This window comes from Rosa chinensis, chromosome 5 (assembly GCF_002994745.2).
Source record: "Rosa chinensis cultivar Old Blush chromosome 5, RchiOBHm-V2, whole genome shotgun sequence".
In the NCBI taxonomy this organism is placed as follows: Eukaryota; Viridiplantae; Streptophyta; class Magnoliopsida; order Rosales; family Rosaceae; genus Rosa; species Rosa chinensis.
In genome coordinates this window covers 51,291,530-51,316,607 of record NC_037092.1, presented here as the reverse complement: position 1 = coordinate 51,316,607, position 25,078 = coordinate 51,291,530, and the positions used below count along the sequence as shown (strand labels likewise).

At 33.2% G+C, this 25,078-nt stretch overlaps 2 protein-coding genes across 2 annotated transcripts; both read right to left on the bottom strand.

The window, feature by feature from the left end:
- Positions 1-1,083: 1,083 nt before the first annotated feature.
- Positions 1,084-3,491, bottom strand: LOC112167397 (palmitoyl-monogalactosyldiacylglycerol delta-7 desaturase, chloroplastic). The gene is made up of 5 exons (XM_024304411.2): positions 3,115-3,491; positions 2,854-2,994; positions 2,638-2,778; positions 1,547-1,653; positions 1,084-1,457 (listed from the first exon to the last, which is right to left on the bottom strand). The coding sequence occupies exons 1-5, from the start codon at positions 3,403-3,405 to the stop codon at positions 1,256-1,258; spliced, it is 882 nt and encodes a 293-aa protein (XP_024160179.1). The 5' UTR covers positions 3,406-3,491; the 3' UTR covers positions 1,084-1,255.
- A 13,840-nt stretch (positions 3,492-17,331) lies between these two features.
- LOC112165992 (protein MGR2) lies at positions 17,332-19,779 on the bottom strand. Its single transcript, XM_024302730.2, has 3 exons — positions 19,623-19,779; positions 18,900-18,937; positions 17,332-17,787 (listed from the first exon to the last, which is right to left on the bottom strand). Exons 1-3 carry the CDS (start codon positions 19,693-19,695, stop codon positions 17,674-17,676), a joined length of 225 nt encoding a protein of 74 aa, XP_024158498.1. The 5' UTR covers positions 19,696-19,779; the 3' UTR covers positions 17,332-17,673.
- Positions 19,780-25,078: the final 5,299 nt, after the last annotated feature.

Below are 25,078 nucleotides of genomic sequence, written 5' to 3'. Positions count from 1 at the left end.
ATAACTAATAAATCACGATTATGAATGCCTTATAGATTTTCAATTTGGTTGAAAAAATTGTATAAATGATCTATACATAAATATTTAAATATCTAACGGCTGATTTGCAGAAATGTGATCAAAAAGTGAGTTTCACAAAATAGTCTTCATTTTAGTAGTCCTCATTAGAAGAGCTCCTATAAATTGACTACAATCACAATACCTATCATTGAACTACAATCAACGACATATATCAATAAACTAAGACTAAATATCTTCACTTAAATCGGTAAAAAGAAAAATGGAGATAAAACAAACCTAGAATGTTGTAAAATAAGTGGTCAGATGCTCAAACAAGTTACGAAACTCTAACTGCAAAGTCTTTGTGTTTTTTTTTTTTTTGGGTTAAGTTAAAGTACGCAAATGTAGTAATCAAGTCAAACATAAGAACATGGGGTGACCCGCCCTTCTATTAATATATTCTTGATTCAAAAACCAAAAAAGAAGTCAAACATAAGAATATAAAATAAATGCATGGTTGATATATAAATGAGCAAGATCATTTGGAATAGTGTATAATTGGTTGATACTGTAACATTGGTCACATTAAATGAAGAGTATAGTAGATATTGACAACTTATACTACTATTTGCCGATCACCTGGCCACATTGAGGGCAGGTTTGGAATTATATTAGCATGCTCATCTTCTCTTTATTTATCTTTCTTCGATTGGATTGTTGTTATCTTTGTTCTTGTTGTTTGTTATTGGTCATTTGTATGATTTCCTTTTTCTCTCTTTCATAATAAGATTAGATCATTACGAAAAGAAAAATAGTCACAAAATTGCATGCATATTCACACTAGTAGTTTTGATAACTAGAAAATGAGTCGTCTCTTTGTTATCATGCTTGTCCAACATTGTCTAACTTCCAATGATATAAGAATAGATTTGCTTGATATTTTGTAAAGATAATTTCCACATGAAGACCTAAAGGAAATGTATAGTACCAAACACAAAGACTGTCACACCGGCCGTAATTAATGCCGACAAGATCCACATGAATGGAAACTCCTAATTATAAATTAATTCAGAACGAAAGAGAGAGATCGATGGAGACAACTTTCTTAGAAAGAAAGGGCTTGAACACTCGTTTTCGTATATAGTTCATGACCATACACTACTAAATAACAGAGGCTTCTACCACGTACATGCGTACATATAATAGCTTGGAAATTATAGCGTGCAATTAATTAATGTAACTATTGGTATTCAGTTCAATATTTCTTGAGGGCTTTGCGACCCATCTGAGATTCAGTGGGAACTTTGACGTCAGTTGCCAACCCAATTGCTTGAAGAGCTCTGATTACATACCAAGTCAAGTCGACTTGCCACCATTCCAGACCTTGTCGAGCTGAGTATTCAAATGCATGATGGTTGTTGTGCCACCCTTCTCCAAGTGCAATCCATCCCAACAACCTATATTAACCAAAACAAAATTATATATGTCCCAATTAGTGGTCGTTGATTAATATAAATGTAGGGAGCAAGATCAAATAAATCCATACCAATTGTTTTTTGACAGGTCGCCGGTGTTCCATACTTGTTTTCCCCAGATGTGTCCGGCCGAGTTTACTAGCAAAGTGGTGTGGAAAACATATACCATCCTCACTCCCTGCAATCATTCATTAATCATAATGATAAATTGTATTCGATTTTCAACTATTTCTATCGAAAATAAATTTGACTACAGATTCGAGCCATATATATATATATATATATATATCCAGAGCGAGACATCGCTTTGAAATTTCAGAGCGAGGTTAGGGTTTAGAGTCACTTTTCGGTCGCATATCCACATCTCAACCGTTCAGTTTTTAGGTACTAATGTATAGATCACCTCTGCAAAATTTCAACGAAATTGATGGTCTTTAAGGTATCTAACTCTCTTAAACCAATGGACGAACTGAATCTGTCCAACCTGAACCGTACTAGCTTTAAGGCAGTTATCAATGCTTTAACGACCATCAATTTGGCTGAAATTTTGCAGAGATGATCTATACATTAGTACCTAGAAACTGAACGGTTGAGATGTGGATATGCGACCGAAAAGTGACCCTAAACCCTAACCTCGCTCTGAAATTTCAAAGCGATGTCTCGCTCTGGATAGGATCTGTATATATATATATATATATATATATATATATATATATAGGGAGAATTTCACAAATGGTCACTCAACTATGACTCATTCGACACTTTAGTCACTCAATTTTCAAATATATCACTTTGGTCACTCAACTATTATTCTGTCAATCGCTTTAGTCACCGAATAGGCATTTTGTCTCATTTTAATCACTTCTCCCAATCATTCTAATTCATACTTCTAAATTTTTCACAATTAGTAGGACAAAAATATCATTGATATTGTAGCAAATAATTTTTTTTTTAATGAAAAAAATTAACAGAGTGACTAAAGTGAATAACAGAGTTAAAATTGAGGGACCAAAATGATATATTTAAAAAGTGAGTGACCAAAGTATAGAACAGGTAAAACTTGAGTGACCATTTGTGATATATATATATATATATATATATATATATATATATATAACCATACATTTGAAGCGAAGCGACGCAATTGCAATCAAGTACGTACCATTCCCCAGATAAAGAAGGGTAGTCCACCTAGGGCATAGAGCAAAGCTCCAAAAACAAATATGTGTACAAGGAATGTACGATGAAGAAATCTGTAGAACCACTGCTTTTTCATATCCTCAACGTTCTTCAGTCCTCCATACTGCCAAAATTCATAACATCAGTTTCAACTTAATCTTCCTTACGCATGTATAAACCTAAATTTATTCCTACTTACTTTTCGAAACCGAGAAGTGCTATCAAGGATCCAACCCATGTGACTAAACCAGAAACCCTTCAAGGGGCTGTGAGGGTCTCTCTCTGTGTCTGTAAACTGGTGATGGTATCGGTGTGTACTCACCCATTCTATCGGACTTCCCTGCAAATAAACCATGGAAATTAAACAACAAAACTATTTTTTTTCCTTTGTTTAGTAAAAGAACAAAAGAATACTCAAACATCAAAATCACGTATATAGTAGCACTTGGTAATCACTTACCTGAAGTGCGAGAACCCCGAAATAGACAAACAAGTACTCGACCCATTTGGGAAGCCGCAAACTCTTGTGCGCAAGGAGTCTATGGAAACCCAGAGTGACTCCCAAACCGGTGACAAAAATGAGTGCGGTGGCCACCCAAAATGCAGCCCAGGTGAAATGAAACGGAGCAAACAAACAGAGGCTGTGGAGGGCTAAAACTGTAGCTGCTGTGAGTATGTCTAGCAAATTCCATGGTCTCCCCCACAGTTGTACAAAGGGAGTCATCACAATACTCACCTGAAGTCCCCCCATTTCTAGCAATCAGTTGCTGCACTATAGTCTAGGCCAAGAACATAGTTGTAGTCGATGAACCTAATATGTATGAGAAATAAGTTGAAGATGAGTTTAATTTTTAGAAATGTATGTTGCCAGGCCACTAAATATATAGACCAGCTAATAGAGATAGTTTCGTACCAAAAGAAAAAAGAAAAAAAAAAACGGATAGCTAGTTTTGGGCAAATTTAATAACACACTGTTTTGTCAACTAGGAAGGTAGCTGTAATATTGGACTTCAGTGCAGTTACGCTCCTTTCTAGATGCTTGATTTTCTTTTTATCAATTTTAAAAAATAGTGCTTCTATTCATACCTCTCATATGGTTATTTGGACCCCTACTATTTTTGAACATTTTAAAATCCTATTTTGCCCTTTCAGTAAAATGAAGGAAAGGGGAAGAAAAAAAAAGTTTCTATTGAGACCTCTAAATCTGCTCATTTGACCTCACTCTATTATGAATTATTAAATGACATACATAACCTACTATAAAATGACTATTAAGGACAATAATTATATCAAAAAAATATTATATTTATTTTATGTAGACTTTCCAATTCAATAATATTAGATTGTATTCCTTATTATTTTCCTTATCTATTTTCATTTTTCAATTTCACTACATACTCATTAAAGCATTCATATATATTTAATAAGAATTAAAAATATGATTAAGACCATTTGACATAAAAATGTATGATATATATGTTGAACGCATATTGGTGAGGGAAAACAAAATAAATCCTAAGAGGATTTATGACCTAAATCTAAATCAATCCATTATATTTGCAAAATAAAAAAAATAAAAAATTTAAATAATTAATCATGTGGTACAAACAATACAGAAAAAAAAAACATTAAAAAGCGAATGATTTTTTTTTTTGAGAATAAAAACAAATGATTTCTTCATTTTTTTCTCTGCACAGCTAAAATAAAAAGAAAAAAAACATGATAGTTCATGGCATTTTCTTATTGATTAGACATTAATTTTTGAAACTCAAGTTTGATTAAGAAATGTATATTTAGTTAAGATTTATAGAGTGATTAAATCATTGAAATGACTAAATTTTTTATTTTAAAGATAATAATTTGTTTGCAAATTACATGAGTGAGGTTATTTGAGGAAGTTTAGTGAGGTTTAGTGAGTAAATTTAGTATTTGAAAATTTGATAAGAGGTGTAAAAAGCATAGAGGTCAAGTGAGTAAATTTGGAGGTTCCAATAGAAAAACTCAAAAAAAAAACTAGGAACCTCAAGATCCGCTGTACTCGGACCACAACATATTCCAACATGTTAATTTGGATGATAGAGGAGGTTTGGTGGTGATTGCATGTGTTTCTAATAACATATTTGGATGAGAGAGGATGTTTGCTGCTGATATTTGTTTGAAGGGATTGGAGTGGAGTTCTCGTGGCTGCTTAATTAGTTTTCTTCCTCCTCTGATCTTCTAAAGCTTCGATCTTAAAAGCTCTTTGTTTCATTTTTGGTTTGACTTTTGTTCAATTTCTAATTTAACAAGAAGAAGATGCATCCAATTTAGCAAAGGTCTCTCTCTAGCTGGCTGCGGGCTGCGAAGAAACGTCAATGGTGAGATTACAAAGGAGTTGCAGAGTCAGGAACACAGGAGGTGTAAAAAAAAAAAAAAATTGAGCTTTTATGATAAAAATTATTATAGGAGGTCTAACTACTAGTATGGGAGGTATGAATAAAAGCATTCTTTAGAATAACGTACTCTTAACTCATTTCAAATTCTAAGATTCTAAATTGAGTACTGCAGGTACTGCTCAATATCAAATTATCAATATTTTTGTGGTGTAAATGTTCTGATATCACTTACCGGCCATAGGACTGAATTTAGAAAAACGTACTCTTATTACATCAATGGTACTGCTTAGTCTCTGGAATGGCTTGCTTCTTGTATTATGGACAATTTTTTTTTTGACAACAGTAACCTTACAGGAAAGAAAAACAAAAAAGAAAACTGAAAACAGAGCTAAACAATGCTCTCAAGGTGGAGCTGCCACCGCATCTGATTGAAGTACATGATGCAAGGAAGGAGGTGGGTTCAGAAACCAATCCAACACACTCTCCAACCGTGGAGCAAGGTGTGCAGCAACATCTGCTGCCACATTTGCTTCCCTACTGATCCAAGACCAGTTTACAGAAGAGAAAGAATCAGCCAATGAAAAGGATGATTATCTGTTTTCTTTGTTTTGCTAGGCACCGAATTACTGACCAACTTCCGTCGGAGGTGGCTATGTGTTTTTTCAAGTACCTACTAACAATATTGCCGACTTTGAATAAAAACCACACTTTAGTTTTTTTTTTTCCTTTTGTTCTTTTGCCAATGTTCACTTCACCAATGAGGTCAAAACTAAGAAAGTTTTGTCCATCCAAACATAAGAAAAATAAAATTTCCGGTTTAGTTCATTGTCCAATAATAAAGTGATTTACTATTTGACAATAAATTTTAGTTTTTCCACATTTACAGGCGTAAAATTCTCCTACCCACATATATATGGCCATAATAATGCTAAAAACAAGTTAATTAATACAGAAATAGAAAATAATTGTTGTCTTACAATAAAAACTAGAAGTTCTAATTGTCTAAAGATAAAAAAAAAGCCTAATGTGGGAAATAAAAGTTTGTGTTGATTACATGGACAAACTTTCATAAATATGATCTGATTGAGAATTTTTATTTAAATTTGGTGATTTTGTTGTTTTTATTGAAACTTACTGATAGAATTTTTTTTTTTTTTTTTTACCTTTTTTCTCTAAGTAATTAAAAATTACAATGAGTAGTTGGCTATTAATTTAATTATCGATCAGCAGGTATTAATTCTCCAACCATATAACTGCAACAAAATGATGGACTAGAGGCCAAACTTGCGAAAAATATGTGCTGATGAAGCAAGCTCTTACATCAAAAGCAACTATGTATTTGCTGAAATCTTATTCACTATTTGGTGAATCATATTAACTGTTTGGTGAAATCATATTTAATGCTTGGCATAGCAATAACTGATCGATAGAGTAGCTACAGCGCAGAAGAAAAAAAATATCTTCCACCGTTCTATGTCTCCATTAATTTTACCAAAACAAAACTACAAATCAACTATGTATCTGAAATAGGGCAATGATATAGGGCCTCAATGAGGCCTAAGATTTGTGGCCTCAATCCTAGGTGTCAAGCCATGTCATCTATACACCTCACTAATTTATCAAATCATGTCATGTCATTCTTGAATAAAAAGACTATCTTATCATTTCAAAATCTAATGGCTCTAAATTATTTTAGCTTTCTTTTAGAAAATATACATTATTTTATATTTTTTCTTTTTCTTTTTTTATTATATATATATAACTCGTCTAAAAAAATTTATATTTATATATTTTTGTGAATATATATATATATATTTATGTATAATTCGTCAAAAAAAAAAATATATATATATATAGATGTTGTTGAATATATAACGGCTCTAAATTATTTTGACTTTCTTCTAAAAAAAATATTGTTTGGTTTTTTTTCCTTTCTTTCTTTTTCATTATTTTGGATTTTTTTTCATTATACATATTCAAAAAAAAAGTATGGGTGTATATATATAATTCGTAAAAACAAAGTTATATATATATATATATATATATATATATAATTCGTCCAAAAAATTTATATATTTTCGATGGAGAATGACTAGGGCTGTCAATGGGTCGTGTCGGGTCAAGGTATTTGTCGTGTCGCAAGATATAAACCCAAACCCAACCCATTTAATAATCGTGTCAAAAATTTAAACCCAAACCCAACATGTTTATTAAACGGGTTACCCGTTTTCAACCCGCTTAACCCATTTAATAAATAAGTAGTGCCTTATTAGGCAAAATGACTCATTTAAGCTTTAACAATGGGACCCATTTAACTAAAAAAATGCATAAATTAATTAAATTCACTAAAAACTCCACAAAACGAAGAATATAAATAATTATATATAATTCATAAATAATTAAATCCAATAATTAAAAAGTGAAATATTTCAAATTGTCTAATATTATGATCAAATACTCCGAACGTCCAAAATTTCAAGAAAAAACATAGCACAATCGGGTTAGACGGGTTCACTTCGTGTTGGCAGGTTGACCCGTGGCCGACCCATTTATTAAATGGGTCATGGCGGGTTGACCCACCGCCGACCCGCTTTTTAATCGTGCGGGTTCAACACGCTTTATTTCGTGTGGGTTTCGAGTCGTGTTATCGGGTCGTGTCGGATAATGATTTAAATGTATATATATAAATATATAAATGTATAATATGTATATATATATATATATTAATATCGTAATTATAATCCATGAAATCTGGTAAATTAAAGTAATATTTAAATCTTTTAATAAATAAAATTAATGGAAGATTAGTTACCTTACATTAACAAGTTAATTTGAAAAGTCAAAAATTAAATTGGATTCACAAAAATGGAAAGAAAATGTATTTAAATCGTAATTTTAACTCATAAAATCTGGTGATTGAAAACCTAGATATCTAAATTGATTGGGAAGTTGATATCTGAAAAGAAATTGCTTAATATGGAATACAATATATTGCACATGAGGAAATTAATTTTTGAAAGTATACTTGTTTTGTTGATCCCAAATTTTTCAATTGACAATAATGATTTTTAAATGTGAATGATAGCTTCTATTTTAGTGTAAATATGTCATTAGAAAAAAGTTCCCAGTGAACTCTACTTGTTCATTATTAGCTACTTAGTACTTTTTTGTTCGTATAAGACATGTTAGTACTTAGCTGACTTTCAATTTCAATGTGAATGGCTTCAATTTTAGTGTGAATATGTTATTAGGGAAAGATTCCCTGTTGAACTTTACTATTGGCTACTTAGTACTTACTTGTTCGTGCAAGACACACTAGCTTATTTTAAGTTTCAATGGATGATGGCTTCTATTTTAGTGTGAATATGCCATTCGGGAAAGGTCTCTAGTAAACTTTACTGGCTCATTATTAGGTACTTAGTACTTATTGTTCGTGTAAGACATGCTAGCTAACTTTAAATTTCAGTGTGGATGATGACTTCTATTTTAGTATAATTATGTCATTAGGAAAAGGTCCCCAGTGAACGTTACTAGCTCATTATTGGATACTTAGTACTTATTTGTTACTGTAAGACAATGTGCATGATGACTTCTATTTTAGTGTAATTATGCTATTAGGAAAAGATCCTCAGTAAACTTTACACATCATTGGCTACTTAATACTTACTTGTTCGTGCAAGACATGTTAGCTCTTTCAATTTCAGTAGATGATAGCTTCTATTTAAGTGTGAACATGCCATTAGATAAAGGTCTCCAGTGAACTCTACTAGCTCATCATTGGCTACTTAGTACTTATTTGTTACTGTAAGACATGTTAGCTGACTTTAAATTTCAGTGTAAATATGCCATTAGGGAAAAGTCCCCAGTAAACTTTACTGGCTCATTATTAGCTACTTATTACTTATTTGTTCGTGTACGACATGTTAGCTGACTTTAATGTTAATGTGGACGATGACTTCTATTTTACACCTTCCTTAATTACACTTTTTCTTTGATTATTGTTGTGTTATACACCTATTGTTCATTGAATTTCTACATAGTATTAATAACATTATAATTGTTTTTTCATGTAAAAATAAATGAACAGTTGTATTAATGAAGTCTCACTTGACCTTTAAGGAACACTTCCTAATGTTGCGTTTGGATAAAACAATATTAAATTATCGAGAAATTTTGAAATGATGGAATCTAGAATTTTATCAATTCAATTTATTAATGATATTTTCTTACCTCTTCAATTACCAGATTTCATAGGTTTTAATTACGATTTCAATACATTTTCTTTCCATTTTTGTGGATCCAATTTAATTTTTGACTTTTCTAATTAACTTGTTAGTGTAAGGTAAACTAATCTTCCATTAATTTTATCAAATTCATTTATTAAAAGAGTTAAATATTACTTCAATTTACCAAATTTGATGGGTTATAATTAAGATATTAATATGTTTTCTTTCCATTTTTGTGGAATCAATTTTAAATTTGACTTTTTTTTAATCAACTTTTTTTTTAATTTTGTGGGTTAGAAATATATATATATATATATATATATATATTTATACACACAAACACATATTTGTATATAATTTTTTTTGACGAATTATATATATAATGAAAAAAAGAAAAAGAAAAAAAAACTAAAATAATATATTTTATCTTTAGATGAAAACCAAAATAATTTAGAGTCATTAGATTTTGGAAGGATAAGATAGTCTTTTTACTCAAGAATTACATGACATGATTTGGCAAATAGGTGATGTGTGTAGATGACATGACATGACACCTAGAATTGAGGCCACAAATCTTAGGCCTCATTGAGGCCACAAATCATTTTCTTTTTGGCCAGCAACCCCTAAACTTTTTATCTATTTTTCAAGCAAAAATGACAGTTTGGGCGGGGTACCGTATGCTAATTACATGAACTTTGATAAGAAAGTGCAAAACCAGAATTGTAGAAGGAAAGCCACACACCCAGGGCCTCACAAGGCAAGAACAAGGATCTATATTGAAGTGACGTGAAATGATATATTAAGACCTAGAATAGAGCTGATCGAGACGGACGCTATGATTCTCATCTCATTATCCTGTGTACGTGGTGTGGTTTGATTCGTATAGCTAGCTAATCAACTTGGGTACTCCTGCAAATATCAGGTAATAACTGATCGAGGGAGCATTAATTACATTACCACGTACAATGCCTATCTGCTTACGGTCCAGGGATAATTAAGATCTCTGCTGCATGGTGCATACCCATTCCGAATACTAAATGAAACAGCAAAAGCTGCTCGGCAGCACATGTACATTTAAGTTTCAAACAAGAAATTATTAACTCCTGTGAGTACTATTCTTTCTCATGTAGCTGATGGAAGACCGGTGTGTGTTCAGATGATCATCAGTTATTGGGTGCACCTTGCTGGTGTATATATTTTTCGTATTTCAATTAATGAAAGTTAGGCATATTGGAGATGAGAAAACTGGATCTAACCGCAACCTCCATCGATCTCCACATGGAACTGTACCCCAAATAAGAAGCAGGCGGAAGGTATTTTGTTGACAATATTTTTGAGTTTACGTATTCGATTGGTTGATTGCTAGCTCCTTCCATTCCCTATATGCACGTTCCAGCAACGACCGCAAACTAATTACGTTTCAAATTTATTTTTGAAAGAAAACGATTCCCGTGCTTAATTAATTTATGTCGTTCTTACCCCCGTCAGGTTGTCTTGCCTTGTGATTACCTTGTATCGACAAATGTGACACCTTTCCGGCAAAATGCGCTTCTCCCTTGAGCCTATGGAAAACTCCAGCCCAATCTCTGAAGCAAACATAACATTGGCTTTGACGGTCTTAAGAAGTTTTTCGTTCTTATCCATCTTGATTGGAATTCTCTTCTTTGTCCCACTAAGAATAGCATGAATTCTTAACCCTACTCCAAATGTTCTAGATATAAAAGAGGCTCAGAATTCTCATCTTGAATACACTGTTCGCTGTTCATTTAGATTTGATTGGAGTGATATTTTCTATGTTTTTAGTATCATTTTCTCTACATTTTACTTAGTTATTCTCTTAACAATATCATTTCTGACTTAGTTTTGTGTTTTTAGGTACATTTGAGCTCCAAACGCAGGAAATGAGCTAAAAAGAGCTAGAAATGATAAAAATAAAGGCAAGGAGGAAATGAGGCGCAGAAATGATAAAGAAATGGAGAAATGAAGTTTTCCCAGTTCTACTAGAAGGAATCCCAGTTGAAGTAGGAATCCTAATGCAACTAGGAGTGAGCTTGGAAAAATGTGCGTGGAAATGACAGAGTCCCAGTTGGACTAGGAAACCTGATCACACTAGGAGTCCTGATGCTGCTAGGAGACCTGGTGGTACTAGGAGATGCTGTGTCTTGAAGATGACTCAAGATAGTTCAAGAATGTTCTAAAATAAAGAAGGAATTTCGGCAATGCTAAAGAATACTTTCGAATTGGCCCATTTTGGGAGAGTTTGGCCCGAAGTTTGAAGCATGTGACTTACACATGATGCTCTAGATTCTTTTTGACGTTTTGGAGGAGTCATAGGCCCATTTTACATGCCTTTGCCATGATATTTACAAGGAAGACACTAGAATATTTCGGCAATATCTTTAAGGGATTATTTTGGATTTTCTTGGGATTTTATGAGAGAAACTAGAGGAATAAGTATTGATTTATGACTCTACGTACAAGAAGGCTGAAATATGGACTAGATACATGGTGAATTCGGCAAGAAACTAAGGTGACTTGTTCTCTACTTCTCAAGGAATTTTCTCATTGGTTGAATGATGTCACAAGGAGATTTCGACCTAGATTCTCTAGCCTATGTCGTTCGCTATATAAAGGGAGTTTGTGAAGACATTCAAGACACCACAAAATTCAGAATCAAATACACAAACACTCCCCTTTCTCTTCCAAGGTTTCGGCAATTTCAAGATTTCCAAAGTTCAAGACCGTGAAGCATCCATTCATCCATTCAAGCATCATTGCCGTAGCTCTCACCCATTCCACCACCTTTTGAAGATTCTTGCGTCCTTGAAGATAAAAAAGTGTAACCATGGAACCTTACTTTTGTTTTCGGTTTTGCTATGTAAACTATTTCAGGTTTTATATAAAATTGCGATTTGGTTTTCTTATTTCGTTTTCTTGCTTGCGATTTCTATGGTAGATGAAAGATTGAATTTAGTTATGTGATTTTCGAATACTATGAAGCATGTTTTAGGTTTTCAAATTAAAAAGTTGCGATTTCAATGTGTTCTTGCATGATTGTTAATTTCGAACTTCAATCTCATCTTTTATGTGTTAATTGATCTTTGGATGCATACCTAGGTTGATGAACATGTAATTGAATCCATATTAAGGTGCTAGCGTTCTAGACTTTAATAATTTAGGTGGAAAACCTATAATTACTTAGGGAAATTAACAATGAGTCTTGCATGCTTGATTAGTGTTCTAACTTGTGGTCTTGACTTGAATTGATCAAACTTCTATGATTCTTAACGCGTTATGAGTGTTTTTGTTAGTGATTAGCTATCACTAGTGATTGCATGATTAATAGAGTTAACTATGGTGCGTTCATCTAGTTAATTTAATTAAGGGAAGTAAAAAGAACTTTGTATGCGTTCATCTTTATTCTTGATTGATTCTATGCTTCGATATATTTTGATTAGTGATTTGATGTTTGAAACTTTGTCAACGTGTTAATAGTAGTTAATTACATATTATTTTCGTTCCATCAATAAATTCTACTTGATTCTTTGTTTTGATGTGTCACATATGTATATAAATACTTAGTTGTTAATCGAAAATAATCCTAAATCCCCTTACTTGTATTTTTCGTAAATAATGTGTGTGTGTATATATATATATATATATATATATATATATATATTCTTTAATTTGTTTTGCTAACGTTTTATTTTGCAGGAATTAATTAGGCCCTAATCCCCTGTTGAGAACGATCCCTACTTATTGTTACTACATTGATAGGGTTTTAAATTGATACACTAATTTGTGTAGGTCAGGATTTGAACTCTCTTCATTTTTTGTAATGCCACGGGTCTTCTTCACGTACAGGTTCATCACAACTGTCATTTGTATTGGGTTGCTTAAGTCCATTTATATTTGAGTTCTCTGTGTGGCTTTGACTACTACATGATGAGTTGCTAACCATACCGGCCATATTGTCACAAGTTTTCTTCATACATCCTTGAAATGTATCAGGCAGAAAAAGCCCAACTCCACCTATTTATTATTTTTTTTAACCAAGATCAAGATTCCGAAACACTAACTCACAGAAAAATAATATCAAGATGTAATATGATATATAAATGTGCAGCTCCACAGCCTAAAAGCATGCAAACTATCGTCTGACTTGCTCTTCATTCCATTCCATGTATACGGAATAATACATGAACAAAAGAGTTAACCAAATTCAAATTAAAAAAAAAAAAAAAAAGGAGTGAAATTCACACTCATTTATAATTCACACTCCATGTTTCTCTTTCTAGTTTTTTTTTTTTCTTTTTTATTTTTTTTTTATTTTTTAAATTAGCCTTTAGGTTTGTTGCTTTTGTTCTTATGAGAAACAATATATTTGAGCTAGTAGCATGTTGTTCTATTTGATCTTTTTCTTTCCGTGAGTTGGATTAGTATTTATTCTTACTCTTTGATTAGTGAGTAATTGATACTTGAGCTTGAGTGTTAAACACCTTATAATCTGCTTTCGTACTAGTAAAATTTCCTCACGTTTTCCACCTATGTGGATATAACCCACGTTTTCCACCTGTGTGGATATAACCCGTTTGACTTTGGGCTGAACCACATAAATCATTTATCTTGTGGATTTTTGTTAATATATCTCTTCATATATTGTTGGTACTTCATACTTCTTTGACACTTCTAAACAATAATCTAATGCCAATACCCTTCAAAAATAATATTGAAAACAAAATTAGAACTCAGTTGACAAAAGTTAGAACAAGCAAGAATTGCAGTTATAGGAAAATGGACAAGAAAAAACTTAATACACTTGCGGTGTCCCGATAGTAAATTACTAAGGACGTCTATACCTACAAATCTATTAAGAGTCACTTTAATAAAGATATAGAGAGAAGCATCCTTAACACATATGTCTATTGGCTACTAATTAATAAACTACTGGGCTTCCACATGCATTTAGTTCAACTCGAGCTACTTCAACAAATCAGTAACAAAATAATACATAGAACATTTTAAAAGGAAATCGAATATTAAAAGTCAGAGCTAATTTTATTTTATCTTCCTAACATGTACACTTTAAATCAATTGTGATCCTGCACTTTTAATTTCATCACATATACCCATGTGCTCTCCAATTTAATCAATCATGTCTAATCATTAGTTTTTTTTGTCAATTATTTTATAAATTGAAAATGTGGGTTTAATGGACTCTCATGTATGATGATGATTCACTAACGTGGCATTCAAAATTGTATTGTATGTGACTATGATTTAAAAATACATCACACAATAGTTGGCAAGAAAGCCAAGGGTTAGACAAGATTGATTGAAATTGGTAAATATAGGGGCACCCATGATGAAACTAAAAGTGCAGGGGTACAAATGATTTAGGGTCTAAAGATCAGGGAGGTAAAATGAAATTTACCCTAAAATTTATATACACTTCTTTTTCCTAAACTTAGTTACCTTGATTGTTAGAGAATGCCAGAAGGAGAATGAGTACAAGTGATAATAAGAAATGACAAAGACCGCTCAAATAACCTCGCAGTGTAATCGCATTTGAGTAGGATCTCCTGCGATTTAGTTGCATGTTCTGGTCACGGTTACAATTATACTACTCGAATGACCTTGTAGTGCAACAGGCCTCTCAGCATTTAGTCTGGTTCTAGTTACATTTCGATGTGTCTATGTATCTTGTTTTGTGTTTTCTTTCATTTCGTTGTTTTTACATTGTCGCATTGTACTTCTTAGTTTGCATTTAATATATTGATTATCATTTCCCTTTAAAAAAAGAAAAAGGAAATGACAGAAACTATGGACACAATTCTAATTAAAAATAACCAGGAATAAGCATACAAATTGAGAGGGGAAAAAGCAGTAAAAAGAAAAACGACACCGGCAGTAGATACCAGTAATCGTCAATCACCAAAAGCATCAATGAAGGCAATGGGTTTCCTTTCCAGAAATTATAATTTATTATGGTGTTTTAGCTAACTAGAGAGTAAAGAATGAGGATCAGAACTCAGAGTTTTATTAATTTATTGTGAATACCGAATGACAAACAAATTATGGATGAATCAATATTACTAACATGCATAACCCTCCAACACACTAACTGAGTTAGTAGTAGTCCAAACAAAGACTTCTTAAAAACTTGGATAGAGAGGAACATAGTCGCATAGCCAAGTTGAAACTAGGGCTTTTCGAAAAGTTTATCTAGTTTCCGTCCGACAGTGCGTCTATGGACGCTGTAGTAGGACAGTTTCAGTTACAAAATTTTTATCTTTATTTTTAGAGAAATTATCAACAACTGACACTTTTGTGATTCGCACAACCATCGACAATTGCTGACAATTTTGAACAAATGAGATTATTCGAATACTATTCAATCTGACAATTCTTGTCTGTAATATTATCTTACATTTTAAATAAAATTGTGAAAACTTAAAATGACGACAGATGTCGTTATCACTTTATCATGTTTTTTAATATACTTCTTGACTCAAGTTCATTCACACCAATCAGCAAATCTTCGTCATTTATTCGCATGCCATCAGTTAATGAAGAGGTTGTTGAATAAGTAATTATGAAGTCGCCTAACCATATGTGTTTCGTCGCATCAACCTTCTCCATCTGCGGTTTAGTCAGTACCCTTTCGTCTTGGACCAGCCTGGCAATTGGTCACCCCCACGCCCCCCCCCGCCCCCCCCCCAAGTTCTATAGGCTGGCCCCACACCCCAGTCAGACAGACTGAGCTTCTTTTTATCGTTAGGCTTGGGTTTTCTACTTTTTTTTTTTTTTTTTTTTTTCATTAGACTAAATACTGTTTAGTCTTTAAGTTTTTGACCATGATTTTCTAATTTCACACGTTTAGGGTATTTCAAAATTTTGGACCAATAGGTGTTTGCCATCTAAAACCTCCGTTAAGTCACGGCGAAATATCTATTTTAACTATAAAACATTTCAGTCCATGGCCTTCTAATTTCACACAAGTCCTTGAGCTTTTGACCATAAAACACTTCAGTCCATGACTTTCTAATTTCATACGTTTAGTCCTTGTTTTTCAAAATTTTAGACCAATAGGTCTTTGCCGTCTAAAATCTCCGTTAAGTCACGGCGAAATATCTATTTTGACCATAAAACACTTCAGTCAATGGCCTTCTAATTTCACACGTTTAGTCATTGTATTTCAAAATTTTGGACCAATAGGTCCTTGCCGTCTAAAACCTCTGTTAAGTCATGGCGAAATATCTATTATGCCCTCAGTTTTTTTTAATTAATTAATTCTTTTATTTTTTTGGAAAATGAATTTTTTTCCCTTTCTTTCTTTCTGTTTTTTTCTTCATCATTCCTCGTAGGGGGTGGAGGAGAAGAGATAAAAAGAAAGAAAAGGAATAAAAAAAAGAATAAAAAAAAGAAAAAAGAATAAATAAATAAAAAAAAAGAAAGGAATAAATTTATTAAAAAAAAAAAAATTTGTCCGCATAATAGACATTTCGCTGCGACTTAACTGAGGTTTTAGACGGCAAAGTGCCCAAGACCTATTAGTCCAAAATTTTGAAGTACAAAAACTAAACGTGTGAAATTAGAAGTTCAGGGACTGAAGTGTTTTATGGTCAAAAGCTCAAAAACTAAACAGTATTTAGTCATTTTTCATTTATGGGGCTAACAGCAATAGAAGGCCCAATGGACTTGCTCTTAGAGTTGGTAGAAAATGAAGAAGATTGATATAGCTATCATGAAATTTCAATATTTCCAAAGTAATCGAGTATATAGTCTGCAAGTCATTTTGGCAAGAATCTATCTACGAAAATTGCAAGTTAGTTTTCCTTTCTTTCAAGTCTCATCTCTTTTGCTCTGCTAGGGTTTACAACCCTACCAATATCCTTCAAGCAGAGGGAGCTTGCTTGCTTAGTACACTTGGGCTAAGATTTGTAACTCTCCACCATTAATGAGTACTAAAATAATGAAGACAAATGACTTTGATGACAGATATATAATGAGAATGCTCTACTTTCTCATTGCTTGTGGAATAATATAATCAGCAAAGCTTCGAAGTCTAACTAATTAACAACATCGAATCACTGCCACCAGAAATACTAAAATTGATAAAGAACAGAAACGAAACCAGTCCGTAAGGAACCAATATCACCTTACAAACAAAAACAAAAAAAATCAGTCCACACTAAGAACTTATTGCAGTTAACAGAATTCCAGATGAAAAGAAAAAGCCACTCCTATGTTGCAGTTAAAAAAATCTCAACTTGCTGGCCAAGATAGCAATAAGGAGATAAACAACAGAACAGAAATACTAATCACCCTAAACTCCATACTGTCTAACTGAACATCCAAAACGCCATTGTAAATAGAACAAGAATCGTTTTTGATTCTACAGGAATGCAACCGAGATTAATATGACTTTCCACAATGTATCAATGCACCAGCACTTAAGAAAAGGCTGAAAACAGCTGCACTGCCAATCGTCCTTTGCCCAACATACCTGATCTTCTCTACCCCTGGCACCTGCATCAGCCAGAAGATGCATATATAATGTACATGCATAATCATTTCACTTTCCCAGAAAGTACACAAGCATGACAGACTCTTATAACCACTTTGCTTTTGCATGTAAACAATTAAGTAAAACTGGAGAAGTACAAATAGAGGAGTAAGCCTATGAGCTAAGAACCACAATTACAATTTGATGCACCAGTAAGACTTGGATACAAAAGAAATAACCTTTTCTACACCTATTAGCCCAGTCTGTTAATCAGACCTAGGGTATATTTCTTATTATCCAAGTTACCGCTGCTGAATCAGTACTGGAGCTCCCCAGAGAGTTGGAGTGTCCAACTGGACACAAAACAGCATTGATATTTAATATCTTGTGAAGATATCGACTAATTCTTCATGGATGGAATAATATTGATTAACTAATCAAGAATGGAATATGATTCTAGGTCAGTCTGCCAGACTGGCACAGACAACACTTTCCATCTTTCTTATTTGGGTTATCCCGATCTATTCTTAATGTTTTCTTCAAAGCACATAATGCAGTAATTTTAAGAAAAAGGAACATAATCCATTCATCCTAGGTCTATATGCAGCATTTTTATTCTTATAACACTATTATGAGCATCTGATCATGATATGGCTAAGTATATCTTCGAGGAGCCTTGCATTGCCTAATTGCTAGGAAGTTGTGGGTGCAACATTCTTGTTATTGGGTTCACTGATCGATGGCAGAGTTGGAATTGTTAATGGCTGGTTGGCATGGGTGACGTGTGAGGAAAAATTTAAAGACAGTTGGAAAGGTTGGTGGCTGGAGAAAAACTGCAAACCTTTTGAAGGAATAGAAACCATTCAACCACAAAAACAAAACAGAATAGTTTTTTAAATGATTGCTTTACAGAATACCAATACTACTATTAGTGACTGGAATGCTTCCGTATTATCATTCAGTATTGAGAAATGCATATGGTAAAAGGAATAAATAAAAAATAAAAGATAAAAAAAAGCGAGGTGAATGAAGGAAAGAGGAGATTATATAAAAAAGTGACAAGCACAAAGTATGTAATTTGTACTTAAAAAGATAAGAGATGAGTTGCTGTTCAGCCTGAGATGTGAGAGTGTACCTTACACCTTATAGCCTCAAATGAGCCATACATCACACCTGGATACAAAAACATAGGCAGATAAAACATCATTTGGGTTCGAGTTTCAAATTGATAACTGGTTCTCAGGCCAGCTGATTTATTTATCTAAAAGCAATTTCCATCCTAGTTTTCATGTGTGAAGAAAAAAAGAATCCGAGAAAATACTCATGACGGAAGTGGTCCTAGAGTAATAGATGCTTTAGTTTGAAATCTAACTGGGTCTAGGTTTTCACTTGACACAAATGTTTTAAGCATTACATCACATTTCAAAACGGCATTACAATGGATATTATCATGTTACAAAACAAAATTTCATTGAAATTCTGACGAACCTCACTAACAAAAGGAGTGTACTTGTAGAAAACAAAGACTTGGTGACCGACAGGAAAGAAACAAAGAAAGACATCTTCTCATCCTTGATGTTCTTAGCTTTATTATTATTACTAAATTTACCCTTGTTCCCTCCCTCACAGGTTTAGAATTCCTTCCCATATGATAAGGATGTGTGCATCATTCAACAGTACAAGTAAAACCTAATTACTCAGAACCCAAACACAAAAATTGACTGCAAGAACAAGTCCAGTTTATCAAAAACTAAGGCAAATCGAAAACACTTAAAAAGAGTCTTGCAGAGAAATCCCTCCCTGAAATACCTAAAACATGGAAAAGCAGACACGATTGAGGTGAGATAGAGAGAATTACCGACGGCACAACCGACAGCGCCCCCGACAGCTGCGCCGGCGGCCATGCGACTCAAACAGCTATCCTTGGCCATCTCAAATTGCTGCTGTCTAAGTGAGAGGAGTTTCCGGGGTTTTTGGTTGGACTGTGAACCGTGAGGGTTAAGTCGTTTTGCTTGGACACTACTCTGTTTTTTTGTATTTTTCTTTTTTTCTTGGGGTTTTTTTAATTACCCTGACTACTCTGTCTGGAAACTAAGTTTTTTTATTTTATTTTTTTATTTAGCAATTCAATCATCTTTAAATTCTAAACCCTTACTTTCCCGCAGGCACAGAGGACTTCAAAACTCTTTTCGTTTTTTTTTTTTTTTTTCCCAATCAAAAACTTCTCTAGCATAGTCATTCTATCTCTCTAATGTGATACTTTGAAGTTCAATCAAAATAGAACAAGCAACTTTAGACCCATCTTTGGAGAAAATTTTACACTTGATTTGCAATTGAGACATGGAAGAAAAATATGAGTTCAGTGATCATTCGAGCCTCTTTGAATACATCATTCCTAATTAGATTCTAACTGAAACTATTTGGTGTATTTGAATCCATTAAGAAACTATAGAACTTTACAACAGCATAATAATGATAAGCTTATGATTATAGACATGATTTGTTCTATTATATTATGCTAGAATACGAAAAATTTTGCCATAGGAAAACTATAATATGAGGGAGGTTTCAGAAATAAGGAGTGGTTGCTTGTGGGGGTGGGGGTGGGTTTCAGCAAGGGTTTGTGTTTTTTATTGAGGGTTGATTGATTTTGATGCTTCTAGTCACTCTGGTTTATTAGCTTTTATTTTTATGAAGCAATGTTGTGGACTGGTACATTGGTTTTTTTTATTTTCTGCCAAATTATTTGGGTCACTCATGCTCCAATATACATTATTGAAGTATTTGTGCTGACAATTTTATCATTGCTTCTAGTTGAAAGGAATTAAATGTGTTGAAATAAGGATAGCTTGCACTTTGCAACTGTAAGATCATGTGCAACTTTTTACTCTCTAGTTTTGCAGCCCTAACTATGGTTTATGCATTTCATTTTTATATGCGTACCAACTTTTTACCATCTATACATTTCAGTTCAGTAACTGTAACTACTACTCTAAATAACCAACTAGTTATTGTATTGACATTCTCTTCACAACGTTGAATTATGTCTAGTTGGGATAATATCACAAATGGTCACTCAACTATGACTCATTCAACACTTTGGTCACTCAACTTTCCAATATATCACTTTGTCACTCAACTATTACTGATGCAGAACGGATGACAGCCCAATTCGAAGAACAGTTGAATCGTGCTAAAGGAGGAAAACGAAAAGTGACTAGTAGACACAAAACAGCTCGGTGTCTGATTGGGACGTGCCTTACCTTTCCAGAAAGGGAATCGCACCAGAAACAAGACTCATCCCTTTGCCATGAGCTGTGGTCTTTTTCGGGCTTTCGGGGTCGTTTAGGGCCTCAAAACTGCATTTTTCTATTTTCCCCGTTTTTGGTTTTCCTAGTTATTTTTGGGTTGTTTTCGTTTTTACCCATGGGCTTTTGGGTTTCATTGTTAGTCGCCCTAGGGTACTTTTCTCTTATTTATGCAGCCGCGAACCTATCTTTCAACTTTTAATCAATAAAATAGAGATTTTCTCTTTTATCTCTGGTGGACTCCAGAACCCTTTTGTTAGGTTTATTGCTGGTAAACCTAGTTATCAATCCGACAGCGTCAATTACTCGGTCAATCACTTTAGTCACTTCATTAATTTGTTTCATTAAAAAAAAATTATTTACCACAATATTAATGATATTTTCGTCCAACCAATTGTGAAAATTAAAATTGAGAAATTTATATTATAATGATTGGGAGAAGTGATTAAAGTGAGATAAAATGCCTCTTGGGTGACTAAAGTGATTGACAGAGTAATAATTGAGTAACCAAAGTGATATATTTGAAAGTTGAGTGGCCAAAGTGTTGAATGAGTCATAGTTGAGTGACCATTGGTGGAAATCTCCAGGTACATTTTTACCTAACAATCATAGTGTGGAGAGCAAAACCATATTTACTACTGAAAATTAGTGTTACTTGGAAGATCTTTGTATCATACTATCTTAGTAGCAAAAAAATTGATTTATTGTATAATGATGTTTAATTCATGATTGACCTGCTAAATAAAAAAAAGAAAAAAGAAAAAGAAACATAATTGCAAGGGAGGGTGGTCAGGATAATTTGTAAAAAAAATTGAATTAAAGTAGGGTGGTGCATTTGATCAAAAAAAAAAAGTAGGGTGGTGCTATTGACACACCCTTTTTCTCTATTCACACACCATCTTTATTTTTCTATTACTTTAATTCAATTTTCTTTTAAAAATTACTCTAACTACCATTCTTTATAATTATGTTCTTTTTATTTTTTCTATTTGGCAAGTCAATCATTCTCAAATCCTAAACCCTTATTTTCCCGCAAACACAGAGGACATTAAAACTCTTTTTGATTCCCTCTTTTCTTTTTCATCAAAAACTTCTCAGAATCTCTCTATTATGATGTTTTGAAGTTTAATCATGATAGAACAAGAAACTTTAGACCCATCTTTTGAGAAAATTTTACATTTGATTTGCAATGGAGTCATGGAAGAAAAGAAATGAGTTCAGTGATCATTCGAGCCCCTTTGAATCCATTATTCCTGGTAAGATTCTAACTGAAATTATTTGGTGTATTCGAATCCATTGAGCAACTTTACAACAGCCTAATAATGATATGATTTGTTCTACTATATTATGCTAGTAGAACATAATTTTTTCCTGACACAAAGATTGCAACTCATTGCATTCAATATTATGTAGAGCATCTCCAAATTTTGTGTACATTATCAGCTGCAATGTGGAAGCTTGTGGCTGAAGTGGATAAATTTCATTTTTTTTTTTTTCGATTTGAGGGTGATACACCTGGATTAAGAGTCATAAAGAAACAAGCATTGAGTTTGATACTTTGCAAAGTATGAGAACAAACTTTACAATTTGGATTCAGTTGGGTGAAGGTGATTACCAGGGAAGCATATTATTTGTCTAATAATACAGGTCTTTCTACTTAATAAACGTATTATTCTTCCTTCATTTATAGGTAAAAAAAATTGAATTATTGTATAATGATGTTTGATTCATGATTGAATTGCCAAATACAAAAAAGAAAAGGAAAAAAAACAGATTTACAAGGGAAGGTAGTTAGGGTAATTTAAAAAAAAAAAATTGAATTAAAGTAATAGAAAATTAGAAGGGGTGTGTGAATAGAGAAAAAAGGTGTGTGAATAGCATCACCCTTAAAGTAATAGAAAAATAGAGGGGGTGTGTGAAAAGAGAAAATAGGTGTGTGAATAGCACCACCCTTTCCTTTTATGCATTGTGAAGTTGTTAATTACTGCTTCGCTTGTTTCTTACTTCTTTTGATTGTTGTTTTGATGACAAAGGCAGTTTCTACTAGTCATCTCCATCTTGATGCTAGACCAATGAACTGCTTGAGAAGTGTGTTGCTTTATCTTCAAGTTTGTTATTGATTTTTATCTTCTAGTTGGTACAGTGAATTTTACTTAAGATTCCATATATTTTCACGATTGTGGAGTTCTTCATCATCTAAGTCATCCCAAAATTTGTATTTTCCTGTATTCACTATTACGATAAAACCATCAGACATCAACTTTTTAGCCATTGTAAAACAAAAAACCTACCCATATCTTTGTGGATGTAGAGAAAAATCATGAAATCACAGACATCGATTTTTAGCCGATGTCCAAACTGAAAACATATATCAATTTACCATCCTCAATCAATGTAGAAGTGTTACACTGATCACAAATTTGTATGTTTAACTATTGTCAAATCTTCATAGTTTGGCATTTAATGTTTGATGAAGTATAGGTCCAACAAGACAACTCATCATTTCTCATAACACAAATGATGTCTTTTAGACTTTAGCACATTAGTTCTCACTATTTAAGGATGTCCAACAACTCCTAAGACATCATTTACTGGATCTATATTAATGTCCAATCTAAATCACTATATTATAATTTGATGTGCACTGATTTTTGGGATATCGATTCTGTTGTAATATTTCAATATTAACTGACTAATAGGACATCAATTTTTTCTTTTAAATTGATGTATTAATTCTTATTGAATTCATTTTTATAGTAAAATAATTGCAGCTAGGAAATCTAATCCACATTTCTCAACATATGTAAAATGATTAAAGAGTAATTATAATATTAGGGCATTGCATTTATTCCTGTTCATTTTATTGAATTTTCTTTGTCAAAAGAATAAGGGTTTTTGTCCATTTATCCCATTTCTAGGGATTTTTTTTCTCACTTATCCCATTAAGTTTTTTTAATTCCCCCTTACCCAAAACACTCTAAGGAAGTCTATCTTTCCTTTTTCTTTTTTTTTTTTTGAAAAAAGGAAGTTTTTCCCAACATCTCATTAAGTTTTTTTTTTTGTTTTTTTAGACTATTTTACCCTCACCCTTTTGTTACTTAGAGAGAGAGAGAGAGAGAGAGAGAGAGAGAGACCATAAGAGACTTCGCGAGAGCCCCATCACCAGTTGCCGGAATTCAGCCAACTTTCGCCGAAATCCAACCAACTTCGCCAGAATCCGGTCACCGGCCGCCGCCCACTGGATTTTTATGAAAACTCGCCGGAGGCCCCAAAAGAGGTCACTGGAAAAGTTTATTGCTCCCAATAGACATCTATTAGGGGTAATAGACGTCTATTGCCCCCCAATAGAGGGGCAATAAACCTCTATTGCCCCCACAATAGACCCTTATTGGAGGGCAATAAAGGGTTATGAAACCTCCATGGAAGTCCCAAGAGACTGTCGGAGATCTCATATGGGGCCAGAGAGGTTTATTACCTCCCCAATAGACTTGTATTTCCCCCCAATAGACCTTTCGATAGTCGGAATGAGAACTAATCTCACTGAAATTAGACAAATAAAACTATGATTAAGGAAAAAAAAGAGTAAAATACACCAATTCAAAACATTTATTGCCCCCCAATAGACGTCTATTGGGGGCAATAGATGTTTTGAACCCCCGATAAAACTTTTTTTTCTTTCTTTTTTCTTCATTATGCCCCCATTTACCCAAAAAAAAAATTAAAAAAGAAAAAGAACAACCACGACCCAATCTGATTGCAAAAACACCTAATAGACGTCTATTGCCCTAATAAAACTTTTTTTTTCTTTTTTCTTTCATTATAGGCTTTCTGCCCCATATACTCAAAAAATAAAAAAATAAAAAATAGAACGACCACAACACAGTCCGATTGCAGAAACACCGCTGGAAGTTTAGAAACTCCAGGCCTCCAATTCTCTCTCTTATTCGGGGAAGAAAAGCGGATCATGATTTTCTGAGAACGGGCTTCTGCAGAGAGAGAAGAGAGA

Bases quoted from the DNA above. Each gene is read 5' to 3' on its own strand.
- LOC112167397 (XM_024304411.2), bottom strand. From the start codon at position 3,405: ATGGGGGGACTTCAGGTGAGTATTGTGATGACTCCCTTTGTACAACTG. The intron at 2,995-3,114 runs GTAAGTGATTAC...GTTTATTTGCAG, and splicing joins TCGGGGTTCTCGCACTTCAG to GGAAGTCCGATAGAATGGGT. The intron at 1,654-2,637 runs GTACGTACTTGA...GAATGATTGCAG, and splicing joins CCTTCTTTATCTGGGGAATG to GGAGTGAGGATGGTATATGT.
- LOC112165992 (XM_024302730.2), bottom strand. From the start codon at position 19,695: ATGGCCAAGGATAGCTGTTTGAGTCGCATGGCCGCCGGCGCAGCTGTC. The intron at 18,938-19,622 runs GTAATTCTCTCT...TTTTGTATCCAG, and splicing joins CGCTGTCGGTTGTGCCGTCG to GTGTGATGTATGGCTCATTT. The intron at 17,788-18,899 runs GTACACTCTCAC...TGGCTGATGCAG, and splicing joins TTGAGGCTATAAGGTGTAAG to GTGCCAGGGGTAGAGAAGAT.